General features: G+C 24.7%; 5 protein-coding genes across 7 annotated transcripts; 3 read left to right on the top strand and 2 right to left on the bottom strand.

Annotated features, from left to right (window-relative positions):
• On the bottom strand, positions 1 to 3853 carry LOC727649. 2 transcript variants are annotated; one of them, XM_001123356.5, is made up of 8 exons: positions 3646 to 3853; positions 3124 to 3528; positions 2143 to 2894; positions 1712 to 2032; positions 1251 to 1623; positions 850 to 1171; positions 514 to 686; positions 1 to 198 (listed from the first exon to the last, which is right to left on the bottom strand). In XM_001123356.5, exons 2-8 carry the CDS (start codon positions 3352 to 3354, stop codon positions 160 to 162), a joined length of 2211 nt encoding a protein of 736 aa, XP_001123356.2. In that variant the 5' UTR covers positions 3355 to 3528; positions 3646 to 3853; the 3' UTR covers positions 1 to 159. The 2 variants fall into 2 exon arrangements, with proteins under 2 accessions (XP_001123356.2, XP_016768827.1); XM_016913338.2 differs by having other exon boundaries at positions 3124 to 3853.
• Positions 3854 to 4326: 473 nt separating this feature from the next.
• LOC409165 (calreticulin) lies at positions 4327 to 7813 on the top strand. The gene is made up of 8 exons (XM_006559506.3): positions 4327 to 4497; positions 5318 to 5422; positions 5588 to 5791; positions 6115 to 6266; positions 6510 to 6776; positions 6846 to 7082; positions 7268 to 7411; positions 7608 to 7813. Exons 1-8 carry the CDS (start codon positions 4413 to 4415, stop codon positions 7623 to 7625), a joined length of 1212 nt encoding a protein of 403 aa, XP_006559569.1. The 5' UTR covers positions 4327 to 4412; the 3' UTR covers positions 7626 to 7813.
• Positions 7814 to 8017: 204 nt separating this feature from the next.
• Positions 8018 to 11580, bottom strand: LOC409166 (E3 ubiquitin-protein ligase TRIM23). 2 transcript variants are annotated; one of them, XM_016913342.2, is made up of 7 exons: positions 11563 to 11580; positions 10908 to 10995; positions 10226 to 10786; positions 10049 to 10157; positions 9585 to 9958; positions 9049 to 9417; positions 8018 to 8895 (listed from the first exon to the last, which is right to left on the bottom strand). In XM_016913342.2, exons 2-7 carry the CDS (start codon positions 10974 to 10976, stop codon positions 8701 to 8703), a joined length of 1677 nt encoding a protein of 558 aa, XP_016768831.2. In that variant the 5' UTR covers positions 10977 to 10995; positions 11563 to 11580; the 3' UTR covers positions 8018 to 8700. The 2 variants fall into 2 exon arrangements, with proteins under 2 accessions (XP_016768831.2, XP_006559568.2); XM_006559505.3 differs by lacking the exon at positions 11563 to 11580 and adding an exon at positions 11125 to 11161.
• A 466-nt stretch (positions 11581 to 12046) lies between these two features.
• Positions 12047 to 12897, top strand: LOC726297 (cytochrome c oxidase subunit 7C, mitochondrial). The gene is made up of 3 exons (XM_001120568.5): positions 12047 to 12255; positions 12600 to 12716; positions 12807 to 12897. The coding sequence occupies exons 1-2, from the start codon at positions 12154 to 12156 to the stop codon at positions 12711 to 12713; spliced, it is 216 nt and encodes a 71-aa protein (XP_001120568.1). The 5' UTR covers positions 12047 to 12153; the 3' UTR covers positions 12714 to 12716; positions 12807 to 12897.
• A 613-nt stretch (positions 12898 to 13510) lies between these two features.
• Positions 13511 to 16213, top strand: LOC411698 (ethanolaminephosphotransferase 1). The gene is made up of 8 exons (XM_395166.7): positions 13511 to 13990; positions 14531 to 14599; positions 14676 to 14868; positions 14934 to 15196; positions 15286 to 15443; positions 15515 to 15695; positions 15769 to 15945; positions 16012 to 16213. The coding sequence occupies exons 1-8, from the start codon at positions 13919 to 13921 to the stop codon at positions 16072 to 16074; spliced, it is 1176 nt and encodes a 391-aa protein (XP_395166.2). The 5' UTR covers positions 13511 to 13918; the 3' UTR covers positions 16075 to 16213.
• Positions 16214 to 17836: the final 1623 nt, after the last annotated feature.

Consider the following 17836-nt stretch of genomic DNA (forward strand, 5'->3'; position numbering starts at 1 on the left):
TCAACTTTAAGACGAGTTTATTACACACAACAAAATGGAAGAAAAATTGACAATCATTACATAGGAAATATAATACATGATTACAAGAAGCTTGTTTATAATATCTAGCAACATTATGTTGCATGTCTCGTAGGTTTCCAAGTTAGCAAAAATAATTAATCACCTATTAAATGTCGCTTTTTGTAACTGGCGAATCGTCTGAAACAGAATTATCTCATTAAAAATTCGATAATTATTGAATAAAAAATTTTTTTCGATAGAAAAAATGATTTGTTTCTTTTGCATTTCATGTTTGATACATCTTTGTATTTATTTTCTATTTTTAATTTTTTTTTTTCATAATATTATACTATAATAGTTAAGAAAATTTTGTAGAGATTTTTTTTAAGAATTTATATAATTTCTATTTTAATATTTAATCTATTTTATAACGAATAGAATTTTTTGTAAAATTTGCATTGATATTAAAAAATGTTTTCATACATTAGAAAGAACAATATAAATAAAACATACTCTTTTTGCATCCTCTAGGCTAACAGGAATATATTTTGAATTCACTGTCTGTGCTAGATTGCTGTAGTTCCTATAAAGAATGTATTGATCCTTCAACCATTGCCTTATCATTAATATTCTCTTCTGTAACTCAACAACTTCATCTTTGGTATTGAACTTTGTATCCTCTGTGTCTATTATTTAAAAAATTATCATTTATGTAATAAAAAGTATATTTCATCATCGTTGTAACTTTATTTAAATTTATAAATTAATATCATTCAAAAATAGATTAATTTAAAAAATAAATAAATCATTTAATTAAAAATAAAAACATAAAGAAGAAAAATAATTTACCAGGCTTGATAAATGCTGCAATTTTTGGAAACTCCAGTGGTTTAAAAACAGGTAATTGAAATATCATAGAATCATTTGGATCAAATTGTAATCGCGTATGTTCTAACTCCAGTAAGTAATTACGGATATCTTCACGTTCTTGTTGCAATTTTAAAATTGCTGCATATTTTTTTAAACGATATGTTTGTTTGTAATCGAATTTTGAATGCTTTTCTTCAATTTTGCTATAATTTGATGATTTTCGATTTCTCGATGACTTTGAAATCTTTTTGTTTTTAGTTTTTTTCTGTTTAATTTTTTCTTCATGATTACATTCCTTGAACTATAAAGATTTTTTTTTTAAATTTACAATGTCATAAAAAAATATAAAAATATTAAGATATATTCTTAAAAAAATTTACCGTTTTAATATTTTCTAAAGATGAAGCATCACTGTCATCGTCTATATTAGTAGTTATATTTGTAGGAGCAAGCTTCACTATCGTTTTACAATTTTTACAATGTATAGGTTTGTCTGAAACTTCTAATGGTATTTGAATCCTGTTTCTTCTAACTATGGCATTAATTGCATCCTTATTCAATTTTCGTAAAGTACTAGTAACATCTGACTGTTTTGGAATCTCTCTTAAAAATTTATCTTCTTTGAAAATCATTTCCGAATCTCTACTTTCTACATTAATATTTAATTTTCCTTCTTCTATTTCATCAATGTTTTCTTCCTTGTTTTGCTCATTCAATAAGAAAATTTTCTTTTTTTCACTTTTTATACTTTTTCTATAACAATGAAAGCAAATTTGTAAAAAGTACTTTGTTTTTCTATTTTTACGTAAAATAAAAATTTCGGCTAACAATTGCTTCTTACATAGATGTTATAGATTCTTTCCCTCCTACATTAGTTTCTCTGCTGTTTTCTTTACATTCCAATTTATCATATTCAGAAGCCACGGAAGAGTCAGTTTTCTCCTCTGCAATTTCATTGGACAACTTCCTATACTTTTTCCTTTTGAAGTGCTTTTTCATCGGTGTTATTTGTTTAGATAGCTTTAGAAGATTAATAGGTACTGCTTCGTCAAGATTTTCTGTCGTTCTTACATAATTCGATAGCTCCTCATCAAGACCGATATCACACTCGCTATTGCTCTGCATTATTTTTGGCGGAACTATTTCTACGATTTCTCTGTCTCTAAAAATGAATAATAATTGCGATTTCTTCAATTTTATTTTTTCTTACATCTCGTAAACAAAAAAAGAAAAAAAGGAAAGAAAATGAAATCTTAATATATTCTTAACAACCTGTCTTCATTGATCATTATTTTCGGAATAATTTTTGTTTGCTTGTGTGGCGTAATCTTGATTTGTTTTACCCCAGAAATTACAGTATCCTCTTCTAAAGTATCCTTTAGTTTTTCTTCTACAGAACTAGCTGATTCAACAGAACTTGAAGCTTCTTCAAAAGTATCATCTTCGTAATGTATCTTTCGTTCCTCTCTAGAAGAAACTTTTTCTATAGAAATATTTTTATCCAATATATGTGATAATTCGGCTGTGATTTCGCTTTTTTCTTCACTTATTCTGATAACTTCCTCTATTGTCGTTTCATTATCATCGACGTTAGATATTGAAACGTTATCCTCGATCATTATCATTCTAGATATATTCAATTTCTCGTCACTTTTTCTAGATGAAATCTCGTTCACAGATTTAATAGTTTCTGAAATTATTTCAGAAACATCTGACCGTTTGGAAAGTACTGTAGCAACAGAAGAATTATCACTGTTTCGTGAAGAATCCCCAGATCCTAGCATAGGAATTTTAACCTTGACTTCAGAAATAGTTTGCAAAGTTAAAATATTTTTAGGAGATACTTTTGCCTTTGAGATATCTTTTTCCTCCTCAATTTCAATATTTTTATTTTCAATTATGGATTTTGTTTCAGGAGACATTATAAATGACTTTTTCAAGGTCAGGCTATCATTGACTGAAGATTCATCACCTTTTTCATGATTAATTGAAATCTCAATCTCCATTTTGGATTTAGGAGATGCCTATAAAAGTATTGAATAACTAAATAAAATAAGCATTATTTGAAAATTAGAAATTATAAAAAAATTATTTTAATTTTTTGAAATTCTAAAGAAATATCAATATAAATAATTTTAAAAATAATTATAATTATAATATTCTTTCTAATAATTTCCAAAGTTAAATGTATCTTGTGTGACCTTGAACATTTTCATTAATCATTTTAAATAATATCCCAAATTGTAATCAAACCTTAGACTTTATTTCTTTTTCCGCAAGTATAATTGGTAAAATTGGATCTTCTGATTTATATTTGTTATTTAAAGGCTTAGAATTAACTTGCAGGACCCTTGGAGAGCCTTCCGGAGAACTTTCAGTACTAATATTATTGTGAACTCGTTTACCCTCATTGCGTTTTATATTATACTTTCTATCCATTTCCTTCAATCTCAACAAAGCAGCTGTCGCTTTTGAATGCAACATTTTTTCCTTTTTTTAATTTTTTCTATTTTCTTCTAGATCCATCCGCAGAGGAGGACTCCTCTGGTCTGACTGGACTTAACTGGCTTCACTTGTAAATTTTGTGGCAGGTTGACCGAAAAGTAATATGTCTACTAAAAGTCGTTGTCAAGGAAACGGATTTGTATACAATATGCTCTGAAATTTGATACGCCTCATGAAGATATTCATCTCTATTAAGATACAATAAGTGGTTGCATCAACAAAAATACGAAACGTTGGATTAGTATCTATAATAAATGAGAAGTTTAATACCTTATATGGATAAAATAATCAAATTATTAATGTATATCCGATAAAAGAAAAAGAGATTGAATTTTATAACAAGACGTGAAATAGTTTTGAACAATAATTGGTTACATAATTTTCAAATATTATTATGTATGATAAGCTACTTGTTATTTAATGATTTGCTTTATAGTTTAATTATACAAGTGTTTACAAATACTGGGAACTGGAAAATATTGAATTAGGTATAAATAATATTATTTAAATATAATATAAAAATAATAAATATAATTATTTTTTAATTTATTGTAATTTCTATATATAATAATCTTAACTTGTTTTTATAATAATATTATATATTATTAATACAAGATAATTCTAAATAATTTTATTTTATATATTTAAAAGAAATCAATAATTAAAAACAAATAATTAAATTTAGTTCTATTTGAATATCGCTCCAACCAGTGATCATCAAGAAATTAACCAATAAGAATTCTGTTAAATTATTATTCCCAATCTTATATCATATCAACAATAGATAAAATGAAGTAATTGCTGACGTGAGGTTATGTGCGTATGGTATGGCTAAAGCTGCCACGGCGCGGCGCTTTGTTGGTTGAGCGTGGTCAGCTCTGATTGGCGATTGCATACTAGCCAATGAGCACTCTCCATCTGTCTACCTTAGCGGCCACTAACTCACCAACCACATCCACGAATCGAGCATTATCGGCTAGTTCGTCGTAGAATAAGCATCATCGTCGATTGGACTTTTGTCGTCCCGGCGTTTGAAAATGCGATCTTTCTGCTCATTTTTGCTTCTGTTGGCGATTACAATCGCCACAGCAGAGATCTACTTTGAAGAAAAATTTCTTGATGGTAAGTAAACATTTTGAAACATTTCCGATCGTAGTTTCATTTTCAATTTCCTCACTCCATTTCGAAATCATCTATTTCGGATCAAACAGAGTTCAGAACAATTTATAAGATTTTTCTGCTAATTTTTTGTGTAAAAACCACACCCAAGTCATTAATTGAGATAATTCTCAATGGGTTAATTGTGAAGTACTTTCCAGAAAATCTGATAATAGACTCTAGGGGAGACCGAATAGTGTATTTCTCCTTGGTAACCACACGCCCTTGCCTCGATCGTTTCCGCAATGCTGTGCACCCGTGTACACGAATTTGTGCATAATTAATGTTCAATTTCATGATCGAGCGTTGGAATTGTTTATGATGCCATATGCCTGGTGAAGAAATCGAAGTTAATGCGAACGTGGCATGAGAACCATCATCTCGTGGCAAAGGCCATAAGCATACGGTTTGCGTTTCGCCGACATGACGCGCAATCGATTGGTTGATCTGTAGTGAATGCTTCGAGAAATAAACTTGTCTATGCTTCGAAAATATGTTTAACTATATATCGCGATTAATTCAATTCAAGATATAGATTCGATTAAAATTAGAGTTTTTTTTATAAAATAATTGAAAAAAATATTGATTTTAATTTTAATATTTGAGATTAATAATTTTCCGAGTATTCTAAATTTCTACAAATTAAAATTTATATAATTAAAATTTTTTTATTATCATTATTATTTTTGAAGGAAAAATTAGAAATTAGAAAATTAATTATTATTATAAAATTATTTATAAGAAAGTATATTATGATTATATTCTTATGAATGATTTTTTACAGATTCCTGGGAAAAAAATTGGGTGTATTCTGAACATCCTGGAAAAGAATTTGGAAAGTTTATTTTAGGGCATGGAAAATTCTGGAATGATCCAGAAAATGATAAAGGTAACAAGCAGAAACTTGTTGCACAATTAATAAACTCATATAAAAATTATTTATATTATTAAAAATATTGAAAGTAATTGTAATTTAACATAATTTATATATTAAATTGCACTTTTATTTACACTATAATTTTTCTATCTTATTATATTTATTTATCCAAAACAGGTATCCAAACATCTCAAGATGCAAGATTTTATGCCTTAAGTAGAAAATTTAAACCATTCAGTAACAAAGACAAAACACTTGTCATTCAATTTACTGTTAAACATGAACAAAATATTGATTGTGGTGGTGGATATGTTAAAATATTTGACTGTTCTTTGGATCAAAAAGATATGCATGGTGATAGCCCATATCAAATTATGTTTGGTAAGAATAATTATATTAAATAAATATTAAAAATCCGAGCCTAGAGTCATTGGTTATATCTTGATAATTATATACTAGTGCTAATGGATCTCGGAGAGTAAATTCTTACTTATGCCCTGATTATAGTAATTATACATATTTCAGGCACCAGTTAAGATACATTTATATTTTGTTAATTATATATTGAAAAAATAATGAAATATTTGATTTAGCAAATGTATTGAAAGAATTTTTAAATATTTTTATTTTTTTAAAAATAAATATATAACTTGATATGTTTCTAACAGAAACATAATTTTTGCTAAATATATGTTTTTTTATAGGACCTGATATTTGTGGACCAGGAACAAAGAAAGTTCATGTGATCTTCAGTTATAAGGGAAAGAATCTTCTGATTAATAAGGATATTCGTTGTAAAGATGATATTTATACTCACTTATATACTTTGATAGTTAAACCTGATAATACATATAAGGTAAAAAAAATAAAAGATAAAACTATAATGAAATTACGAAATAGTCTAGAATTATATGTTGTCCTTAATTTACTTTGGTGAATAGATGTTTGAGGATCTCAAAGAGTAATGATTATTTTGTTTGTAAAATGTATATATAAATCACATTAGTTTTTTAAAATAACAAAGAACGACATTCCACGATTCGTTTCAACTTAGAATATTTATTGAAATTTTATTCAAATTTTCATATTGATTTTTTAGGTTCTAATTGACAATGAAGAAGTGGAATCTGGTGAACTAGAAGCAGATTGGGATTTTCTTCCACCAAAAAAAATTAAAGATCCATCTCAGAGCAAACCTGAAGATTGGGATGACAAACCTACCATTCCCGATCCTGATGACCAAAAGCCAGAAGATTGGGATAAACCTGAGCATATTCCTGATCCTGAAGCTACTAAACCTGAAGATTGGGATGATGAAATGGATGGAGAATGGGAAGCTCCAATGATTGATAATCCTGAATATAAAGTTAGCTATATATAATTTAAACAAATGATTAAAATAAATATTTATTTTAATTGATTTCTTTATATTAAGGGTGAATGGAAACCAAAACAAATTGATAATCCTAACTACAAAGGACCATGGATTCACCCAGAAATTGATAATCCTGAATACACACCTGATCCAGAATTATATAAAAGAGATGAAATTTGCGCTATTGGTTTTGATCTATGGCAAGTGAGATCTGGAACAATTTTTGATAATGTTCTTATCACAGATGATCCTGAAGTTGCTCGTAAATTTGGCGAAGAAGTTTGGAAACCTACATTAGTAAGTAACAAAAAAAAAGGTTGTGATTAAAATTAGTAGAAATAATGTAATGATGTCAAAGGCGTTGCTGATTCTAATGAATGATAAAAAGCTGGAATTCCTCGTTGCTGAAGTAACATAGCTACTGCCATGTTTTCAAATATAAAATAACATAAATTTATCTTATGATTCTATACATGTTTTAGGAAGGTGAAAAAAAGATGAAAGAAACTCAAGATGAGGAAGAAAGAAAACAAAGACAAAAAGAAAGCAAAGAAAATGAAGATAATAAGGATGATGATGATGATGAAGATGCAGATGAAGAGGAAAATAACGTCCCTGATACTGAAGTAAGATCCATTTAAAAAATATTAATAGCAATTCTTTCTTCGTTCGAATCTATGATGATACTATTTAGCTCTGATTTAAATTGATTAATAAAATGGCTGGAATTCCTCGTTACTGAGAATAATATTAAATAATTCTTTTTTTTTTTCTTTCAAAATTTTAAATGCATTATTAATATTTTTGTTTTTTTTTTTTCAGGAGCATGATGAATTGTAAATAATGTGTCGTAATCGATACGAACACAGACTGTATTCCAGGAGCTGTGTAACCGCGATACGCACTAACTTTCCATGAAAAACACAAAAAATTATAATAGAAAAAAAAAAAAAAGAAAAACTAATCATTCTCAGAAAATCAACGGATTCCTTTAAATTGAATTAGTCAAAAAAAAAAAAAAAAAAAAATAGTTATAAAACTTGTAAAAAATTTTTTATGTCAGTGAATTTTTCGAAATTTCTTCATCTTTTTTTTTATTTTTCTTTTATATTTGAAATATGGCCTCATTTTCATAGCCTAAACTTTTTAATCTAATCTTCAATTATTCGATCGTGTTCCATGAAATTCATTAGTGAAAGGTTACATCATAAATATTAAGTGTCCAAAAAGAAGTCAAAGTGCTCATTATGTGTTATCAAAATACGTTATGTGAACGTAATTATATACATGGCATTATATGCTGTATGGCATATATATATCAGAGTCATCTTGCCCTATGTCTCTCCCATGGCACAGCTCCAGAAAAAGACTCTAAGTTGTTCCGTTTTTGTTTGTCAAGTGTTTTTATATACAATTGAAAGATAATTGAGATGTAATTTAATGATGCTATATTATATATATATAAATATATATATTATATATTATTTCGATTTCCGTACAGTGTACGCGCGTATTAAAAAGCTCGCTCCAGTTAAAATGTAAGAATGATCGGATGTGTGCAGATATGACTGAATGAAATATAAATATAAATACGATTGGTATGATTATGTATTAATAAATACAAAACCAAGTAACCAATGTAATAAAATAAATAAGTCTTTTCTAGACATGCTCAGGCTGTTTATTTTCGCCTTTTGATTATATATAATATAGCTTGATAATAATAATTCAAACCCAAATAGTTTAATGCATAAATATCTCAAATATTATCACAATTGTTAAATTGTTAAAAAAAACAAAAATATTCGATAGTATGTGTAACATACAAATTATATTAATATGGAAATGCAAAAGTTTATACGTTCTTTCATTATGTATCTACATTTCTACAGAAAAGAATAGCAATAAATAAATTTTACGATACCATTGGTATCGTATACAATGTTTCATGTGCACCTAATTGTTGAGTTAACCAATCTAAACCTTGTGTAGAACCACAATCATTTGTGATTAAAGATGAACCTTGTATATGCCATGCTCTACCACAACATAATTTTTGCAAACATAAGATTTCAGTTAATTCTTCAACACTGGCACTACCACTGACATCCTATAAAATAAAAAAATGATAATAAGAAAAAAAACAACTATAAATTATAAAAAGTAAAAAAAAAAAGTAATTAGAAAAATTGATAAGATTAATCAATTTATTAACTATCATTTGAGTAATACAAATATATAAATATAAATAATTCTGTCTTACCTGTTTATTAGCATATATGAGAAACAAAGCATCCTTCAATTCACGTTCATTTACAATTTTTGATAATTCATTTTGCGCTTCTTTAAATCTAGATCTATCACTAGCATCAACAACAAAAATAACAGCCTGTGTATTATGATAGTAATGTTTCCATAATGGCCTGAATTTTTGCTGTCCACCAACATCCCATAAAGTAAATACTAGATTTTTATACTCTAGATTTTCTACATTGAAGCCAATTGTAGGGATTGGTGGTCCAGAAAGCGTGATACCTCTCATAGCTGACAGAATACTTGTTTTTCCAGCACCATCCAACCCCAAGATTACAACACGCATATCAATTTTTGTACCAATATGTACTCTATTATCCTACAAATAAATTTATATGCATTGTGAATTATTTTTTATTAAATTTATTATTTAATATTAATAATTTATGTTGAATATTTTTATATTTTATCTTTCAAATCAGAAAATTATATTGACAATATCAATTTCTGATTTTTCAATTCAATCATAATACCCAATGAACATACCCGACTGAATATTATGGGTATAGAAGATTCAGGTGTGAGAAAATCAGGATCAAGTTGAGCATAATGTTGTTGTTGTTGTTTCAATGTAGTTAACACTTCTTTAACTTTTGTTGCACTACTTAATAGTTTCCAATCTTCAGAATCTAAAATGCTTTCACATTGAATGCACACATCAGCTACCTGAGATCTTGTAGTAGTTAAATCTTGTTGTTGTTGTCTCAAAGCGCACAATCTCTCACGTGTTTCTGTTTCAACACAAGATATAGCTGCATTTTCTTGATCAGCCAAAAGAGCTCTTAATTCCTCAAAGTGTTGACGTACTCTTTGTCTTGCATCTTCTATTGTCCATCCTTCTAACTCTTGTATCACTGTTTCTAATAATGATGATTGATATAGATTTATTAATTTTGTCTTATTGAAGTTACATTTTTTAATAAGAAATTAAAATATAAAAATAATCATACCGATTCTATTTGCTGTATCTCTCATACTCTCCATAAATTGAGTCATTTTCTGTAAAGCAGTGATTATAGATTTTCTAATATTTTCTGCCTCAACTTCTACCAAAGCTAACTGCAATTAAATAAGATAATAGAACTGATTATATTATTATACATTATTATACAAATTATATTTATTACCTTATGTGTGCTATGTCTACCATAATCCTTGCATAAATAACACATAAGAGAATTGTGACAGCCTTCCTGAGTGCAAGTAAATTCTGCTACATGTGTTGTATGTACTGGACATTTAGGTTTATCTTTTGGTTTTTCTGATAGAGGTACACGCTTATGTTTGCTTAATGTTTTTGAAGAATGAATAATACTATCACAATTTTCACATAAGTGAGTCATACAAATTGTACAATATAATACTGCAGTATGAGCTTCATCTTCATCACAAGATTGACTAGATTGAAGTCTTTCCTTTTCAAGTAACAATAGTTTCTCACTGTTGGATTGTTCTAATCTTTCTAATAATTCAATCAAAGCAAAATTTTTCTTCAAATTATAAATATTATTTTGACTAATGCCTGTTGGTTGTCTATCAAAAGGACACAATAAAAACTGTTGATCTGTCATACAAGGTCTCAATCGTAAAAGACAAGAATGACATACTGTATGACCACAATGTAACAATCTTGGTACTTTTATTCCATCAATAGTAAATACTTCTTCACAAACACGACATTCTAACACCTAAAAATTGAAATTATTAAAATTATTATATTTAAAATAAAAAGTAGAAATTTAAATTAGTTTATCATATAAAAATTTATAAATAATAATATAAAAAATATTTCAAATCAGTATAACTTACATTTGTTCTTACAGTAGGTTTCAAAGTCTGTTTAAAATATTTATTCAGATGATCTATGTTATTAGTCATGATAAATTTTTAACAAAAACTGAAAATATGTAGAATATTATTAGAAAAGAGAATAATATAAATTAATATAAGTAATAAGTAATATAATAAATTAATATAAACTTAAAATGAAATATTTTCAAATAAATTTTTATTTAATTCTTCATACTTTCATTAAATGATATATCAGGTTAATAATAGGAAATTATAGTTGACGTTAAAACATTTTTAACATATATAACAACATATATAACAAAATAACATTCTTTTGAGTTTAACCGAAATATTATACATTACGAAACATTTAAATCAATAATAGTACATAAAAACATTTAAGTAAATAAAAATAAATATTGTTATTTATAATAATTGTAATGTAACTTAATTTTTATAAAATAAATTAGAAATTCAAAATATTCTTTTATATATATTTAAATACACTGCATTATAGGCTTTGTTTAGTTATATAATGAAAAATAATTATTTTATATGAATTCAAAAAGGTAATAAGTTTCATTTTATTTTATTTCATTTTAATTCATTTTATTATTGATATATTATTGATTATATTACTATATATCAATGAATTAAATTATGAAAAATGTACACAAATCAAATCGCGAAACAAATAGATATTGCAATTTTAGTTATTGGCTAATAACATATTTATATCAAAATCAATATATCATTGTTACGTGTATCATTATTTATCGATATAACTTTTATATTTATTCAACATTGAATAATTCTATAGATAATTCCATAGATAAAATTAATATAAGGATAAATATCATTTTTATTTTACATCTTTGAATTATAAATCGATCTTTATTTTTCTTATATATTAAACATGTGTATATTAACATTTACATACGCATTTCTATATATTGTATATATACGATCATTTAATATTATTAAATGGTCTAAAAATCTATTTTTTTAATTATAAATTTTATAAAGTATCTAAATGATATAAAAATACATATTTATTGATTAATAAGTTTATAATTTGTAACATAAGTAAAGATTTATAAAATCACGAGCTATACCTAGTAATTTCTAGTAACTTTTTTGTCTTTGAATAAAAGTTTAATAACTGATTTACTATTACCCCGCTTGAACTTATTCGAAGCAGACGATTCTTCGCCATTTTGTCAAAAAAGCTAGACGTAATAATAAACAGTACGAAACTATAAAAATGTCAGCTATAAGAACAGTTTTACGAAATTTTACAAGATCTTTCAAAACTACTACTGTAAGAAAAAGTGAAGATCATGGACCGGAAGGTTACCCTGGTGCTGTAAGTAAAAATAATATTTCATTATATAATACGTATTATGCGCAATATATTATTAATATTTAACTTAATATTTTCTAATAAAAAATAAAGATAAGAGACATATAAATTTTAGATAAATTGGTTTTGAAATTATCATTGTATTCTTTTTTAACATATTTTTAACATATTTTTATTTTTACTATTAAATTGATATAATATAATAATATTAATTATAAGATAATAATATTATTATAATATAATAACAATATTATCTTTATATTTCATATAATATTATTATCTTTATATTATTTTATATATATCTTTATTATTGATTAAAATCAAATCTAAAAATTTTATTATTACAGAATCTTCCAATAAATATCCAAAATAGATATGTGTTAACTGCAACTTTCATTCTTTTCTTTGGAAGTGGATTATCTCTTCCTTTCTTAGTTCTTCGTTATCACTTGCTGAAGTAATATGTAAGAATCTTATTAATGTAATTTATTTTAAATACAATTTATATTTAATTTATTATAATTATTTATATTTATTATTATAATATCTTTCAGGTATTGGAATATTAATATTAGTAAACTAATCTAATATTGTTGCAGAAAATATAATATGTAATATAATAATAAAATATAATAAAAAACTAAATTTTATAAGTTTTATTTAATAAAGTTATCTTTATAATATTATCAAATATATTTTATATTAAATTATAAATTAAGATATTAAAAAATATCATTAATTCTAATTATGTAACCTATACAAATTTATAAAATTCTTATTTATATTTATTATATGCTAAATTATTTATTAAATGTTGCATTATTTTGTTTTTGATACAAGCTTGTTTTTGATACTATTATAATATGTAATAATTATTAATGTATTATTTTCATGAAAAAAAAAAATATATATAAAAATATATATTTTAATTAATTTAAAAATTTTTAATTTTAATTTAACCTCTACTAAATCAACTTAAATCGTAATATATCATCTATAATTAAAAATATTTTAGTGATAAATTTAATAATTTATTCATTACATATGTCCAATGCAAATCCAATAAAAGATTATTTTTTTATTTACACAATTTATTTTAAATATTATAATTAAAATATTAAAACATAATTAGTATGGTAAAATATTTAAATTAAGATATATATATATATATATATATATATATATATACAACTCTGACCTCTTCAAATGGATTATCTTCGACTATTATCTAACAAGATATTCTCCAAGGATACGCTTACTTTCAAATCAATTTAAAAATAAATAACCATCAATACGCAGTTTCATAGATAAAATTTCATTTTATTGTTCGCTTTTAATTTCATTTAAATTGATTGTGGTTTTACATGACAAATACGTGAGAATTAGCCTTCAGAAATTCCGCATACCGAAATGAAATCACTTTTGAATATATATTGTTCACATAAATCGATGTTACTATGAATTGACGCTTACCAAACCATGATACAGCAAGCACGTGCTTTGTGAAAATACAAGTTTCTGTATCTGTATACTTATAACCTAGATACATGAACAATATTTTGGGAGAATAACATTTCGATGAAGTGAAATAGAATTAATTGATTCCATAGTAGGATTGAAGTACGTCTTTTTGAAACATAGTGGTTAGACGCATTTTCGCATTACAATGTATCAGAAATTAAGTTTTGAAGTCGAATACCTTACTGAGCAACATCTTACCGGCTTCGAAACTTATAAAGTAAGTTTCTTATGTGAATAATTATCTTCACTTTTTTAGTAATATTCTACAATTTTGATTTTCTACAATTAAAATTCTTATAAATTACTTCTTGAATCTAATAAAATATTTTTTAATAAAATTTTTCTAGAAATTATAAATTTGTTTTTATTATATTTTATAAAATTATATGTTAATTATTGAAGAAATTGTATTATTATAATTATTTATTATAATTTGAAGGTTACTATTTTATTGATATATTTGTACTACTAAAATTTTAATTATAAGTATTTGTTTTAATTAATTGAATTATTTATTAATAATTATTAATTATTAATTGTTTCATAATAAATATATAAATGATACATATTATAATTATATAAAGTTTATTTATATATTAAACTTATAATCTAAAAATATAAATATTTATTTAGATTTTTATTTTTAGATTTTAGATTTATTTTATTTTAAGAATTACAATATTAAGAATAATTGATTTAAAAAAAGATTTAAAAATCTATGAATTTTATTATAATTAATTAATTTTTATATTTTCAGTATAGCTCAGTGGATACAAGTCCTCTTAGTGTATACATTATGCATCCATTTTGGAATAAAGTAGTTCATGTATGTTTTTTATTAAAATTTATTTTTATAATTAATTTTTTAAAATTAATTATATTGATATAAAATTCTTTTTCAGTATTGTCCAAAATGGGTTGCTCCAAATGTATTAACTTTCTTTGGATTTCTTTTTACTGTGTTCAATTTTACATTATTTGCATTTTATGATTATTATTTATATGCATCAAGTGATGATAAATTACAATATCCTCCTATACCAAGATGGGTCTTTGCCTTAGGTGCATTCAATGTATTTATGGCATATACTCTTGGTAAGTATAATTTTATCCTTAATTTACTTATAAAATAATTATATTTAATAATGTTCATTTTGCAGATGGTATTGATGGGAAACAAGCACGACGTACACAAACATCTGGACCTTTAGGAGAATTATTTGATCACGGATTAGACAGTTGGACAACAATGCTTATTAGTGTTTGTATGTTTTCTGTCTTTGGACGGACAGATTTTAGTGTATCACCATTAAGAATGTATTTCATCTTATGGAATGTGTTTATCAGTTTCTATTTGACTCATTGGGAAAAATATAATACAGGGGTATTATTCCTTCCTTGGGGATATGACCTATCTATGGTAGTAAGTTTCTATTTTAAAATATTTAGCAAATTACTATTAGGCATAAATAAAATAACATAATAATTTATGGTTATCTTAAAAATTTTTAGGGTACTATTATTGTTTTTATCATATCTAGTATAGGTGGACATAGAACTTGGAAAATTGTTTTTCCTGGTGGTATACCAGTAGGAGTGATGTTTGAAATATTACTTTATGTTACTGCGATTGTATCTAGTTTACCTGTGGTATTGTGGAATATATACAAGTCAGTGCAATTAAATTGATATAATTTATTTTTTATTCATGATTTGTTTAAAAAGTATTTTTAATTTTTAGATCATATAGAGATAAAACTGGTAAAATGCGAACATTTGTAGATGCTATAAGACCTTTATTGCCTTTAGCAGTACTCTTTATGATTTCAACAATTTGGATAGTCCATTCACCTAGTAATATCATAGAAAAAGATCCCAGAATAATTTTTTTAGCAATTGGAACTATCTTTTCAAATATATGTGTAAGAGAAAGATTTATACAATTAATACAAAATTATTTGATTATTAAAAAATTAATGTTTTAAAAATTTACAGTGTCGTTTAATTGTATCACAAATGAGCAATACTAGATGTGAACTATTATCATGGATACTACTACCTATAGCAGTTGCAGCAGTGTTTTCATTTATCTTACCTAACATAGATCTAGTGTTTACATATATTCTTGCTATTATAGCTTTATTAGCACATATTCATTATGGAACATGTGTGGTAAGATTTATTTTAATATTTTAAAAAAAATATTTGATTATTAATAATAAATTATTATTTCTTTAGGTACGTCAAATGTGTCGTCATTTTCGTATTTATACATTCCGTATTAAAGATCGTACAGACTGACTACTTGCTGACGATACATGTTAAAAACGAAGAAATATGAACAAACGGTCGGAAAGAGCTACGAACGAGTAAGTATAGAGCAGAAAGAAACTTTGAAATTATGATTAATAAGAAAAAAATGCGTTTTGGTTATATATATGCAAATACTTAACAGTAGATAGTAACAGTTCATTCAAATATATAATCATCACTGATATCCAAAAGAAGAAGTACCTGTTACGTAATATTAATTATTCATTTGCAGAGATAAAACAATTTAATCTTATATTATTATATATATATAATTACATAATTATTTCACGAATTTTTCTGTTCGTAACTCTGACTGTGCGTAGAATATTTATTTTTGCACATGCGAAGCTTCTAGCTTTGAATGCACATCGAATTCTTCGTTTTTAATATGTATTGTCTGAGAAATAAAATTATAAATCTAGCTTGCTCAATATTCTCATGAAATGAATATCTTCTCCTTTGCAGAAATTTTTTTTATTTAAAATAATTATTAAAGGAAGAAGTTTTCGTAACATATGAAAACTCTGAGCAAGTTGGAATGATATACGGATGGATGTAAGAGATAGATAATGTTGGTATACATCTGTAATAAGATACATGAAAGAGATTATTTATTTTGAGTAAGAATGCATGTATATGTTATATTATACGTATAGTAATCATTTTCAATAATGAAATATCTTTGCAAATGTACAAAATTTCGTGTATTAATACACGAATAATAAATCAATAAATTTTGAGCTAGACTGAAGAAGTCGAGAATTAATGAAATTAATAAAAAAATATGCTTCATGTTTCTAAAATAAAATAAATAAAATGTAAATTTTTAACGTGGGAAAAATATATAAAATCATAATCAGAAATGTATAATAATTTTTTTAACATAGGGATCTTATAATAATTAAATTTTTTTTTATTAATTTCGATTTATTACAATCAAACATATATTAATAATTTTAATTAAATTTTCATGTGAAAAATATATTGACGACAATGCCGATTGTAAATTTCAATTATTATTTAAATTATTTTTTATTTCTATAAGTGGATTCAAAACATCAATCTAATCTAAATCAAATAATATTTCCCACGTTTTAGAAATAAATCATAAGTTATGAAAAAATTAATTTATTTAAAAATGTATTATTATAAATTTTAATTGATTCTATTTGATAATTATATTTGATTCCATTTAATGACTGCATCATAAAATTTGAAATGATTATATGAATATTCAATTAAATTTTTTATTTGTTAATTTAATACATTATTAATCTATTTCATATTATTAATAATCATAATTTTAGAAATACTCTATAGGAAATATATTACATTTAAAAAAAACAAATTTGCATTTGTTTGAAATCTTAGAGAGAATTAAATGTTAAATAGTGGTAACAAATTTTTTTGTAAATTTTAGTATATGTATATAAATAGTTAAAAATTAACATGAATGAACATGAAACAACTTCGAAATGCTAAATTTTTTAATTGAAATATTTATGAATACACTTGTATAAATAATAATCTGAAAACTATGTAATCTATTTTAATTGTGGTATTCTTATGTAACTTTACTCTTTAGATATTTAATTTTTTCTCATATATAATAATATTTTGTTTGTAAGTTTATATTGTTAATAATTCATCGAATATAATATGTATAATGTATAATGTAATTCCTCAAATCTTCGTTTTTGCCAAAGATAAAAACAATCATTTTACATAAATTATATTTTGTTTATTCTTA

This window comes from Apis mellifera, linkage group LG8, assembly GCF_003254395.2.
Source record: "Apis mellifera strain DH4 linkage group LG8, Amel_HAv3.1, whole genome shotgun sequence".
NCBI classification, from domain to species: Eukaryota; Metazoa; Arthropoda; class Insecta; order Hymenoptera; family Apidae; genus Apis; species Apis mellifera.